This window comes from Bos taurus, chromosome 2 (assembly GCF_002263795.3).
Source record: "Bos taurus isolate L1 Dominette 01449 registration number 42190680 breed Hereford chromosome 2, ARS-UCD2.0, whole genome shotgun sequence".
Lineage (NCBI taxonomy): Eukaryota > Metazoa > Chordata > Mammalia > Artiodactyla > Bovidae > Bos > Bos taurus.
In genome coordinates this window covers 4,452,235-4,465,965 of record NC_037329.1, presented here as the reverse complement: position 1 = coordinate 4,465,965, position 13,731 = coordinate 4,452,235, and the positions used below count along the sequence as shown (strand labels likewise).

The 13,731-nt window shown below is 42.5% G+C and overlaps 1 protein-coding gene across 12 annotated transcripts in view; it reads right to left on the bottom strand.

Annotated features, from left to right (window-relative positions):
- SAP130 (Sin3A associated protein 130) overlaps positions 1-12,846 on the bottom strand; it is a 99,796-nt gene extending 86,950 nt beyond the window's left edge. For 7 of the 12 annotated variants that reach the window (XM_024979521.2, XM_024979531.2, XM_024979523.2 and 4 more), the window contains exons 1-4: positions 12,726-12,846; positions 10,975-11,092; positions 1,686-1,921; positions 815-973 (exon numbers count right to left, since the gene is read on the bottom strand). In XM_024979521.2, coding sequence (XP_024835289.1) covers positions 815-973; positions 1,686-1,921; positions 10,975-11,086 — 507 coding nt within the window. In that variant the 5' untranslated portion in view covers positions 11,087-11,092; positions 12,726-12,846. Of the gene's footprint in view, positions 1-814; positions 974-1,685; positions 1,922-3,632; positions 3,703-10,974; positions 11,093-11,885; positions 12,025-12,052; positions 12,117-12,725 lie in introns of those variants that run through there. The other 5 variants (XM_024979541.2, XM_024979552.2, XM_059877670.1 and 2 more) reach the window with 3 other exon arrangements.
- Between the last annotated feature and the right edge of the window lie 885 nt (positions 12,847-13,731).

The window sequence follows — 13,731 nt, the reverse complement described above, 5'->3', positions numbered from 1 at the left end:
CTAAATTCACGCATTCTTTATGCCAGCCAGGATTTCTAAGTAAATTGAGTCAATATCCAACGGGCATTCCCCTGCGAGTTCTTCAGCTCAACCCTCAGTGTCCCTTCCTCACACTCGCCCAACCCTGATGCCAGTGCTTCTCAGGTGGACGTTTCAACACTTCTGGGAGTATTCAGCAGTGTGACAAAATGAAAAAACCACAGTGCGTCTTTTTGGAATACCGATTTTTTTCTCGTAAACTTTAAGGAGAAGTTCTGAGATTCAGTTTTCATTGGTAATTTAAAATATTTAAAGAAATAAAATGCATATCATGGAGGAGGATTACAATTTTTAAAAATGAAGCTAAATATGAGACTTTAAAATAAATGTTCACGATTGGTAGGCTGCTGAGGGAACCTGTTAGTTCCCCAAAAGATACACATTACGCTCCTCAGAGAATAACCTAGAGAAGCACTGCTACTGTGAGGCTGTTCTTAACCCACTACAGTTCTGTACCTGTAAACCAAGCACAAATGGACTCTGAGCTCAAAGTCATGGGCTGTCTTATCTAGGTTTGTTTCTCACACTGCGGATGGAACCTTCCACAGAGCAGATACTCAATACGTATGGGCTAAATGACAAGACCACTGTGCGTGTTGGCCTTACTCCCTATGCCATCCCTCTCTGTCAATTCTACTCTCGTCCCCTTGCAGATACTGTGACTAGTTAATTTTTTAACTTAGTCCAGGGCCTAATGTACTGCTGGCATTCAATAAATAATGATCAACACTCTGGCATCTCAGTTGGAAAATCAGCAAATTAAGAGGAAGAAAACCTGTTGTCCACTGATTGTTGCCACAGGAATGGCTGAAGCTTGAGGGATGCTACTCTCCATGGTAACGGTAACCTGCCCTGGAACCTTGGGGGGAAGTGACAAGGCAGAAGGTGGAGCAGGAGCAATGGGACGGCTAGGCATGGTGGGCTTCGGGGGCGGCTGCAAACAGAAAACCACACGAAACATATCAATAGCTTTTTACTAGTGATGCGTTTCATTCTATATACGCACACAAATCAAACCTGGAGAATGCCACGAAAGATGCTAGAAGCCTTGTATATTTTATCTCTTAGCATCACAGCCTTTCCATTGAAGTACTACCGTTTCCATTTTACAGATGTGCAAACATACAAAGCAAGGCTAAGTTCCTTGCTCAGAGCCACACAGATGGTAAAAACAAGAAATGGGAATAAAGCCCAGATCTGTATGGCTCACAGCCCACATTCTTTCTTCTATACTGTGCTGCCTCCCCAAGTCTGGATGGAAATAAACAAAATTCCCAGTAACTAAAACATATCCACAAGGTAATACACACAAAGCGATGTTCTCAGATATCCCCAAATTAGCAAATAAAATCTTGGAAAAGAATGCCACTCCAAGATAAAAGCTACACTAGTATGCCCATAACTTGTGAATAAAATTTATGTCAATATGGATACTAGAAAAGATCCTGTGATGCCAACTGCCCTGCAGCAGGGCACTAGGCACTGCAGAACGGCGAAACTCTGAGTTACAGGCAGGAACTGGACTGATGGGTCAACAAGAAAAGGCTACAATCCTAGGCTCTAGCCTAAGACTTTGTGAGCATTGTCAGAAATACTAGCCAGTCTTTAGCTGCGGTTCAGTGTGAAATTTTAAACCTCTCCATTACCTTCATAAGTCCCTCCGAAAATGAGAGTGGCACTGCTGGCGTCAGGTGTGCTGGTGGGGCTGCCACTGTGACAGGCGTGCCCGAGGCGACAGCATGGTGTGTAGACAGCATCTGCACCTGCGGGTAGGGCCTTACCACAACAGGTTCCTGCTTCTCTTCACGGGACTGTAAGGAGCTGCTGGAACCCATGTGCTCCCTGGCAGCGACTTCAGCGTCTCGACTAGATTCATCGTTGACTAGTGAAGACATGAAGGAGAAAGAATGAACTCAAGTAGCTGAAACTGTAATAGGAGACGTAAGACAATTTCATTTAAAATATTTATTTAAAAAGTTATAAAAACTTAATATTAAAAAGATTACTTTAGTTCTTAAGTCTAAGAACATACAATATTTAAAAACAAATTTCCCTACATAGTGAACAAGTAAAGCTCTACTGTTACTATAATGCATGCACTCTTTGAGATTCAACATTTCAACTTGTAGGGATGTATCTTTTTTTTTTTTGGGTAGAGGGCATGAATATTTAATATATGGTATATTCTGAAATAACTACTACAGTGAAGATAGTTAACATATTTATTAATTTACATAGCTATCATTTTGAGTGTGCATACCATGAAACAAACATATCTTATAGATATAGAACATATATATAAAATGAATTGCTGCTGCTGCTAAGTCGCTTCAGTCGTGTCTGACTCTGTGCGACCCCACAGACGGCAGCCCACCAGGCTCCCCTGTCCCTGGGATTCTCCAGGCAAGAACATTGGAGTGGGATGCCATTTCCTTCATCCAATGCATGAAAGTGAGAAGTGCAAAGTCGTGTCCTACTCTTAGGGACCCCATGGACTGCAGCCCACCAGGCTACTCCGCCCATGGGATTTTCCAGGCAACAGTACTGGAGTGGGTTGCCGGGTACAAGTTATTTGTTTCAACATTTTTATACCAGGAAAGAAATTGAAAAAACCTAAATGTCCATCAACAGTGATCTGGTTATATAAATTATGACATAGTCACACACTACACTAGCATGCAAATATAAAAACAAAGCAGGAAAACTTTTTAGGTACTTTTATGGAAAAAATGTATAATATCTATTATGAAAAAGATACATGAAAATAGCCAGGTATAGCACAGAGAAGAAATAAAATACACACAAACATGAACACATTTATATTTGAACAGTGATCATGTACCTCAGCAAGCAGTGAGTGGGGGACAGGGAGAAGAGATACTCTTTAGTGTGTACTCTTTTTCTTTTGGAATTTTGGACCATGAGAACTTGTAACGTATTTAAAAGTTAAAACAAAATCAAGGAACTAAAGTAAATGAAAGAGGAGAGACCGTGAAGATATTAATTTGCACTAACATTTTCCTAAAATAATGCTGTTTTTCTGAATATAAAGATTACACTTAAAATTTTTTTTTAATTATTTGGAAAACTATACAGAAAGTAAAACTGCTCCCAAAGTCTATCCCCTAAAAGCTCCAAGTTACTATTTTGGTAAAACCTCAGACACTCCTCGGCTCTTTAATTTTAGGTGGGTTTTTATTTATTTTTGGTGTGCTGCACTGCATGTGGGATATTAGTTCCCTAAGCAGTGACTGAACCCGTGAACCCTGAAGTGGAAAACAGATCTTAGGCACTGTGCTGCCAAGGAAGTCCTTATTTAACTACAACCTTCATAAGACAAGTGTACAAATACTAATGTTATAGCTTAGTGAACTTTCACAAACTGAACACACTTGAGTTACCAGCACCTAGATCAACCAGCAGAATCCTACTGGTTCCCCAGAAACCCCCTGTTCAGCCCGATTCCAGTCACTGCTCCTCCCAATGATACTTACTATGCTGACTTCTAACACTACACGTTACTGCTATCTTATTTCTGAGCTCTATATAAATACACTTGTACCAAACGGTTGTGTCCTGCCTCTTTCACTTACAGGTATGAGACTTCATCCATGTTACTCCACGTAGCTGTAGATCTTTCTTTCTCAGTACAGTATGCCAATTCTTGAATAAATCACAAATTATCCATTTTACTGCCAGCAGGCAGTTAGTTTTCAGTTCTTTCACTATTGATGAATAGGAGTGCTAGGAATATTCATGTACGTCTTTTGGTGAACATTCATATCATTTCTATTAAATACATATATATACCTAAGAGAGAAATCACTGAGTAATAGACATATACTGTATCATTTTAAAAGGGCTAAATGCCCACTGTATAGTTGTACTATAGTTTTTTAAACCCTTATATCACGGACGAGCTTTTAGGTTATTTCCAAATTTCTGCTATTATCAATGACTATGGAATAAATAACCACATGCACTCTGAGCCCTTATTCGATGACCTGCTCAGGAAAAAATTAGAAATTTTTTTCTTGTAGGAAAAATGTGCTAGGAGAAAAGATTCAGTTCAGTTCAGTCGCTCAGTTGTGTCCGACTCTTTGAGACCCCATGAATCGCAGCACGCCAGGCCTCCCTGTCCATCACCAACTCCTGGAGTTCACCCAGACTCATGCCCATCGAGTCAGTGATGCCATCCAGCCATCTCATCCTCTGTCATCCCCTTCTCCTCCTGCCCCCAATCCATCCCAGCATCAGAGTCTTTTCCAATGAGTCAACTCTTCGCATGAGGTGGCCAAAGGACTGGAGTTTCAGCTTCTGCATCATTCCTTCCAAAGAAATCCCAGGGCTGATCTCCTTCAGAATGGACTTGTTGGTTCTCCTTGCAGTTCAAGGGACTCTCAAGAGTCTTCTCCAACACCACAGTTCAAAAGCATCAATTCTTCAGCGCTCAGCCTTCTTCATAGTCCAACTCTCACATCCATACATGACCACTAGAAAAACCATAGCCTTGACTAGACGGACCTTTGTTGGCAAAGTAATATCTCTGCTTTTGAATATGCTATCTAGGTTGGTCATAACTTTTCTTCCAAGGAGTAAGCATCTTTTAATTTCATGGCTGCAGTCACCATCTGCAGTGATTTTGGAGCCCAAGAAAATAAAGTCTGACACTGTTTCCACTGTTTCCCCATCTATTTCCCATGAAGTGATGGGACCGGATGCCATGATCTTCGTTTTCTGAATGTTGAGCTTTAAGCGAAGTTCTTCACTCTCCACTTTCACTTTCACCAAGAGGCTTTTGAGTTCCTCTTCACTTTCTGCCATAAGGGTGGTGTCATCTGCATATCTGAGGTTATTGATATTTATCCTGGCAATCTTGATTCCAGCTTGTGATTTAAGGGCCTAGATCTGATAGATTAGAGTGCCTGATGAACTATGGAATGAGGTTCGTGACATTGTACAGGAGACAGGGATCAAGACCATCCCCATGGAAAAGAAATGCAAAAAAGCAAAATGGCTGTCTGGGGAGGCCTTACAAATAGCTGTGCAAAGAAGAGAAGTGAAAAGCAAAGGAAAAAGGAAAGATACAAGCATCTGAATGCAGAGTTCCAAAGAATAGCAAGAAGAGATAAGAAAGCCTTCCTCAGCGATCAATGCAAAGAAATAGAGGAAAACAAGAGAATAGCAAAGACTAGAGATCTCTTCAAGACAATTAGAGATACCAAGGGAACATTTCATGCAAAGATGGGCTTGATAAAGGACAGAAATGGTATGGACCTAACAGAAGCAGAAGATATTAAGAAGAGGTGGCAAGAATACACAGAAGAACTGTACAAAAAAGATCTTCATGACCCAGATAATCACGATGGTGTGATCACTGACCTAGAGCCAGACATCCTGGAATGTGAAGTCAAGTGGGCCTTAGAAAGCATCACTACGAACAAAGCTAGTGGAGGTGATGGAATTCCAGTTGAGCTATTTTAAATCCTGAAAGATGATGCTGTGAAAGTGCTGCACTCAATATGCCAGCAAATCTGGAAAACTCAGCAGTGGCCACAGGACTGGAAAAGGTCAGTTTTCATTCCAATCTCAAAGAAAGGCAATGCCAAAGAATGCTCAAACTACCGCACAGCCCCACTCATCTCACACGCTAGTAAAGTAATGCTCAAAATTCTCCAAGCCAGGCTTCAGCAATACGTGAACCGTGAACCTCCTGATGTTCAAGCAGGTTTTAGAAAAGGCAGAGGAACCAGAGATCAAATTGCCAACATCTGCTGGATCATGGAAAAAGCAAGAGAGTTCCAGAAAAACATCTATTTCTGCTTATTGACTATGCCAAAGCCTTTGACTCTGTGGATCACAATAAACTGTGGAAAATTCTGAAAGAGATGGGAATACCAGACCACCTGACCTGCCTCTTGAGAAATTTGTTGCAGGTCAGGAAGCAACAGTTAGAACTGGACATGGAACAACAGACTGGTTTCAAATAGGAAAAGGAGTACATCAAGGCTGTATATTATCACCCTGCTTATTTAACTTATATGCCGAGTACATCATGAGAAACACTGGACTGGAAGAAACACAAGCTGGAATCAAGATTGCTGGGAGAAAAGATTAAAGTATATTTTATATTTTGTTATATATTGATTTTTCTCCTAGATTTTTAAAAATTTTGATTAAAAAAATTTTTTTAAGCATTTTATTGGGGTATAATTTGCATACAATAAAACAGCTATTCTAAGAGAGTTCAGTGTTTTTTTTTTAAACATTCTCACCAACATCTGGTGGCACTAGTGGTAAAGAACCCAGCCGCCAATGCAGGAGATGTAAGAGAAACGGGTTTGATCCCTGGGTCGGAAGATCCTCTGGAGAAAGGCATAGCAACCCACTCTAGTATTCATGCCTGGGGAATCCTATGGGCAGAGGAGCCTGGCAGGCTACAGTCCATAGGGTCGCAAAGACTCAAACACAACTGAAGTGATTTAGCACGCGTTCACCAACAAATCAGCAGATTGGTTAGGTCAAATAGTAAACTTTATACAAAACTGTCAAATTACTTTCCAAAGTGGTTGACTCATCTGAAGTTTCCACCAGCAGCATATTAGTAGTCCAGTTGCTCCTCATCCTCACCAATTCTTGATATGCAGACATTCTAGTGGGTGTGTACTGGGTATCTTATTGTGGTTTTAAGTAACATTTCCATGTTGAAGTTCGTTTTATATGATCATAGGTCATATTTCACAAAGGGAAATATATGTTCATATCTCTAGATCTTTTTTAATCAATCGGCCTTACTGAGGTATAATTTACATATAAAATCTACTAATTTGTTCTATAAAATTAAATGCACATAAACGTATTCAGTACTGTAATCACAACACAATCGCAACATAGAACATTGCCTATTACTCTAACAAGTTCATTCATGCCCCTCTGCAGTCAATTCCCTCCCCGCCCATCCCTACTCCTTAGAAACCACTGATCTGCATTCTATCACTATTATTTGGTCTTTTCTGGAATTTCACATAAATAGAACCACACAATAAGTGGTCCTTTGGGTCTGGCTTCTTTCTTTCAATAAAATGCTTCTGACACTCCTCCATTTTATTACATGTAATGCTAGTTTGCTTCTTTTTATTACTGAGTAGAATTCCACTGTATGGATCAAACCAAACTTTGCTCATCCAGTCACCAGTTGATAAAATCTGGGTTCTTTCCAGTGTTTGGCTATCATGAATAAGGCTTCTATGAACCACTGAGGAGATCACTGTATGTGTGATACATATTTTCATTTATCTTGGGTAAATACCTAGGAATGAGATTGCTGGGTTGTATGGTAAGCTCTTGTTTAATTTTTTAAGACACTGTATCAAACTGTTTTCCAAAGTGGCTAAATTATTTTGCATTCCCACCAATATATGGGTTCTACTTGCTCCACAAACATGTCAAAACTTGGTATTGTCAGTCTTTTTTAGTCATTCTGGTGGGTGTACAGTGGTTTCTATTGTTTTTAATTTGCATTGCCCTGGGATTAATAGTTTAATTTTTTTAATGTGTTTATTTGGCTTTTATACAGCATCTTTGATGAAGTGTCTCTTCAAATATTTTGCCCATTAAAAAAAAAAACCAAACCGGCTGTTTGTCTTTTTGCTTTTGTTGTTACAGGAGTTTTTAACATATTTGGGATGTAAGTTCTTTGTTGACACATTTATCACAAATGTTCTCTCTCATTTGGTGGCTTGTCCTTTTATCTTACTTAATGATGTCTTTTGCAGAGCAGTCATTTTAGTACAACATATTAGTTGTCTCCTTTATAATCAGCATTTTTTGTGTCCTAAGCCATTTTTACTTACTCCAAAGTAACAAGTAGTTTCTTCTATGTTTTCTTTTATAAATTTTAAATTTTATATTTAGGTTCACAATTACACATTGAGTTAATTTATATGCATGGTGGACATAGAGGTCAAGGTTCATTTTCTTTTCATATGAATATTCTAGGGTTCTAATACTATTTTTGTCAATACCCTATTGAATTCTCTATGTACTTTTATCAAAAATCAATTAACTATTATGTGGTTAATAAACCATTGTGGTTTATTTCTGGATCCTCTAGTTAGTTCCAATGATCCAGTGATTTATGCCAATTTAACAATATCTTCATTAGTGCAGCTTTATACCAAGTCTTGAAGTAAGGCAGCAGAGAAAAGGCAACTTTCTTCTTTTTTGTCCAAATTGCTTTGGCTATTCTAGATCCTTTGGTTTCTTCTACATAAATTTTAGATTCAGCTGTCAGTTTTTGGAAAAGTACCTGATGTGAATTTGATTAGGATTTATATGAATCTACAGGTCTCTCTGGGTAAAAGAAAATACTGAGTTTTCCAATCTATAAACGTGACAGATCTTTTCTTTACCTAGATCTTTAATTTCTCTCAGCAATGTTTCATATAGTTTTCTAACCCAAGGTCATACACATATTTTGTTAATTTATTCCTAAGTATTTTTTAGGTTTTTTTTTTAATGCCACTGTCGGAGAAGGCAATGGCACCCCACTCCAGTACTCTTGCCTGGCAAATCCCATGGACAGAGGAGCCTGGTAGGCTGCAGTCCATGGGGTCGCTAGGAGTAGGACACCACTGAGCGACTTCACTTTCACGCACTGGAGAAGGAAATGGCAACCCACTCCAGTGTTCTTGCCTAGAGAATCTCAGGGACGGGGGAGCCTGGTGGGCTGCTGTCTATGGGGTCGCACAGAGTCGGACACGACTGAAGTGACTTAGCAGCAGCAATGCCACTGTAAGTGACATTTTAAAAATTTCACTGTTCATTACTAGTATTTAAAAATATAATGATTTCTGTACACTGAACTTTTATCTTGCAACTTTACTAATTTCACTTATTAGTTCTAACAGCTTTTTAAAACATTCTTTAGTATTTTCTGTATATACGATGACTGTGAATAAAGACCACTTTACTTCTGTCTTTCCATTTTCAATTGATTTTTAACCTTCCTGACTACCCAGATTTTCCTCTAAGTAAAATTTTAAAGAAAATGGACAATTTCATAACTTTCTTCCAAACCTATTTGTCCAGGAAGACTTTGATTTTTAACACTTTCATTAAGTTATAATGCACTGATCATTTTCCATTAAGCTCTTTTTGAAACCATTTATTGTTTCCTTCCAGGCATTTGCAGTTATTTTCATCAGAAAGAAAAAAAAAATTCTTCAAGCAGTAGTTAAGACAACTGATTGTAATCTATACTTTTGAACTGTGAACATGTACTTAAAATCCTGACATGCTTAGGATCCCAAATTACTTCTTTCAATAAATGCAACAGGAACTACAGAAAGATATCTAACCACGTAAGGAAAACTTTTGTTTTCTTTCTTAGACCAATTGAAGGAAAAAAGATACACGTTTCAGAAGTAAAATTACACACAATTTTGGCCTAAGTCAATGATTTCCTTCTCAACAAAATCTGAGGGCAATTATTGCTAATTGATATCCTTCTTAATGAGCAGTATAATTCTTACAAATTGATGTTCAAAACTATTCTCTTCATTATGCTCCTTTAAATTATTCTGGTTCGGGAATTCCCTAGCAGTCCAGTGATTAGGACGTAGTGTATTCACTGCCATGACCCAGGTTAAATTGTTGGTTGGGGAACTAAGATCGCGAAAGCCACACAGCTCGGCAAAAAAAAAAAATTCTGCTGTGAATTTATACCAGAGAAAACACTGTCAAAATATTTGTTAAAGAGTAATAACTTGAGGCAGCTCTATAATAATTTGTTGATGTCTACACTGTAGCAAGAATAGCACATGCAAAGGAATATGGACAGATAAGTCCTGGCTTTCTTTCGAGGAGGAGGTCCTACCCTGAACTGCTTGCTGTGGATGATGAAGTCAGTAAAGACTTCCCAAAGAAGAGTGATATCTGAGATAAAACCTCAGGAAAGAACAAAGAATATCCAGATAAGTAAGTGTGGAGAGGAAAAAGTAAGACTGTAGCCAAAAAAAACCACAAAAAACAAAAAGCACAAAAACCAGACTATGTAAAGTCCCAAGGTCAAGAAAATTGGGAACTTATTGGCTTATTCAGAAAATGTCAGCAGCTACTGTTAAGTAGGAGTAATACCATGATAAGGAGCACAGAAATCAGGCACTAAAGAAAGGAATAGAAAAAGGGAGTACTTTATTTCACTTTGCCAACACAGAAGTAATAATACTTTTTACTTGATATATATAATACACAGATTATTTGAAGGAGTAATCAACTTCAGTACTGCTGATTAGACTGATACTTTGTTGGGGGTGGGGAGGGCTGTCCTGCATAATGTAGGATATTCAACAGCATCATCCAGGGACTCTAAATAAATATCAGATGCCAGTAGCACCCCTACCTGTGACAACTAAAACTGTATCCAGACATTGCCAAACATTCCCTGGCCAGCCGAATCATTACCAGCTGAGGCCACTCACTGATCTACAGCACTCAGAGCATACAGTTAAAACCCAAACTGCATATATGTGTGCATACACATTTTAGAAAAATCTCTTTTCCTAAACAGTAAGTTCCTAAAAGGCAAGTTTCTAAAAGCTAAGTTCCTATAAGTTCCTATGCCTCTGCCCACCCTCATGGCACTATTATTATACTTCTGGGCCTTAGTTAAATAACAACACATTAATACATTTAAAAAATGTATCTTGTAAGCATGCTTTAAGTTTCACCTATACTCTGGCACATGTGAATCAAGTGATTAAAACAGGATGGAAAAAAAGCCTTATGTACATTAGTATTGTAATATATCCTTTCTTCAAATTCAATAACCTAGTATTTACTAAAACCCCACCAAGAATTTGCTAATTTTTAAGTTGGAAAACCTGCAATATTTTAAAAGCAGAAAGCAATGCAGAAAAATATCACACATCTCACCTGTTGCAGCCGGGTTTATCAATCCTGCAGAACCACTGTTGGCTATCTGTGAAGGAGCCTGGCTTAGCCCGGTGGAAGGGGTTCCTAACCGAGGAAACTGTTGAGAACTCATTTCCACCTGCAGTGCATAGTCACATGGTTATTACTGGATTCTGAGATTAGAACCAATAATGAGAAATTAAAACATTTTTAGTACCTATACCTTCTTTTAGGAAAGCAAATGCAGCATCATTGATTGAAAATAATACTTGTGTTCAATATACAGTGCAGAAATGGTCTAAATTGTTTAAGTTTTCCATGTACATAGGTTCAATTAATGGTAAAATCACTTATATGATACTGAGGGATATTATGACTCCCCCCCAAATACTTGTGAATTGCCAAACGTAAAAGTCGACACTACATCGTGCGCAACAGCCACATGACATGTATTAACACAATACATATATTTCTCTGTAAAGTTTCATGACAAATGGCTTGTGCCTTTGAAAGCCAAGCCTCACACCAAGGTGTACAAAACTGTCATCAGTGTGTCAAAGGAGGAATCGGAGGCAGATGCCCTGTCCTAAGAAAGGACCAGAAACCTTACATCAAGACCGGATCCAAAAGGAATTCTCATGTTTTTCTGCACAGGCCTTCAGTGACGGATTTCATCCCACCCCTTTCACAGACGGCCATCGAGCCAAAGGGAACCGAGACCTTCACCACCTTCCCTAAAATCTACCCTCACTTTCCTCTCAGGAGCCAAGCAAGCTCTGCCGATATCCTCGATACACCCGCAATCCTACCCCCACCCAGAAGCCCATAGCTAAGATCGGAGAACATGGGTCTCCAGACACATGGGGTCTCTAAGACTTCTCCGGAGAGGGGTTAGGCATTCTGAGGAGCTCAGGACCAGTACGCCTCTTTACCTGAAGCCGCCGCCCGCCGCCCGCCCCTCCCGATTCCACCTCGCCAGGCTGAGAGGGCCGCGGAGGACCCATCTCGGTGGCAGCGCTGGGGTCCGAGGTCGCCGGGAAGGCTTGCGCCGCAGCGCGCCTCGAGCCCGCCGCTGTCCAGCTCCTCTGGCCCCGCTCACCCGGGCCAGCCGGCCACCGCTCCGCTCCAGTCCTCTTCCCCCGAACCTGCCCCTACCTCCCCAGTCTGCCCATTGGCCCCACGCCGGGCGCGTCACTCCAGTGCCCAGACCAATCCACCGCGGTCTGCCAGCTCTGATCCCGCCCCACCCTCCCGCCGACTGCCAGCCAATCAGGCGCGAGCCTCGCCGGGGCAGCCCAAGGCCCTCGAGGCTGAGCCAATAGCAGAGGAAGACAAGCCCTGCCGGCAAAAGGGGCGGGGAGCTAGGAGGCCCCGCCTCGGTCGGGGTCTGAAAGCGGCGGGCGCAGGGCCCGGATGTGGAGAGTCACTTTAAACTGCTCCAGGAGCCAAACTCCTTGGGCCGCCCGCCCGCCCGCGCTCCCCCGGCCTCTCAGCTTCCCCGCCAAGGCCCACGCCCGCCACGCCCCCACGCCCGGATCAGCCCAGCCCTCCCGACGCCTCTCCTTTCCTTGCCGCAGGACACCGGGCCTTTGCCGCCGGGCCAACTGCCATGCTCAGCTCGCGAAAGAGCCCAGGTCTACGCCGCAGAGACGAGGCACCGCTGCCCTTCCCCGGGGACGCGCAGCGGGACGGACGCTGCAGCCCGGCTCGGCCGCCCCGCCCCCTCGTCTCCTCCCCTCCCCTTCGCTCCTGGGCGCCCGTCCCGCCATTACTTGAGTGCTGCGCCAAGTGGCCGCCGCGCCACTTCGAGCTTGCTTCCGTGCGCTCTCCGCCTGTGGAGCCGACGTCCTCGGGCTCCGGGACCCGCCGCCACCGCCGAGGCGCTAGCACTCTGCCCCCCACCCCTCAACCCAGCGCCGCTGCTTCCGCCGCCGTAACGAGCCCCTCACCCATTGGCTGGATTAGGCCCCGCCCTCCTCCGAGGAAGCCAGTCACCGCGCAGTGTGAGCGGAGAGCGGACCGGCCAGCCCCTCGGGGCCGCTGAGGCCTCTGGGAAATGTAGTCCCTGATGCGTAGAGGGCGGGCCTGGGCGGGGCGTCCTGGTGACCCGGCCGGGCAGCACACCCCTTTGCTGTCTGAAGTCGATTCTAGCCTTTTCCGTGTGCCTAGTAAAAAGGTCCCACCCTTTTGCTTCAGCTGATGGCACCAGGTTTCATTTTCTCGAGGGAGGTGCCTCGCGGGAAAAGAGTAATGGAGGCCGACTACAGTGGGCCGAAGGAGCTGCAGGCAGGGCCGAGGGGTTTTCTAACTGTACTTGATGTTCGCACCGAGGCCATGGCCCGCGAAGCCTTAGCGTCGTGGGAGGATCAGATGCAAGAAACTGGAGCGACTCTGTTGGGTTTACGCTGGACTCTGCGTCAGGAGCTGCTCATCGGGCCGGACCCACCAGAGAGCTGAGCTGAGCACTCTCAGGTTTAAAGCCGGCTCGGAGAGGCGAAGGACTAGGACACGTTGTACCTGCTTGGTTTTTCCAGATTACGAAGAAGCGGAGGGAGTGGTGGTGGTTTGTTGTTTTATTTAGAGTGGAGGGATGGCGTTTATACGGCTGTGCAAGACTTAGACAAAACTGCCGAAGCAAAATCTAAGTCTGATAAATAGAGATCATGTTTCCCTCCTTCCTTCCCAGATGGTAATTTAGGTCTGGAGTTTTGTGTTAAGAAATAAAAAGGGCTCACATCCTTCTTCCTTTCATGCACAGCTATGTTCTTGCCAGGAAGA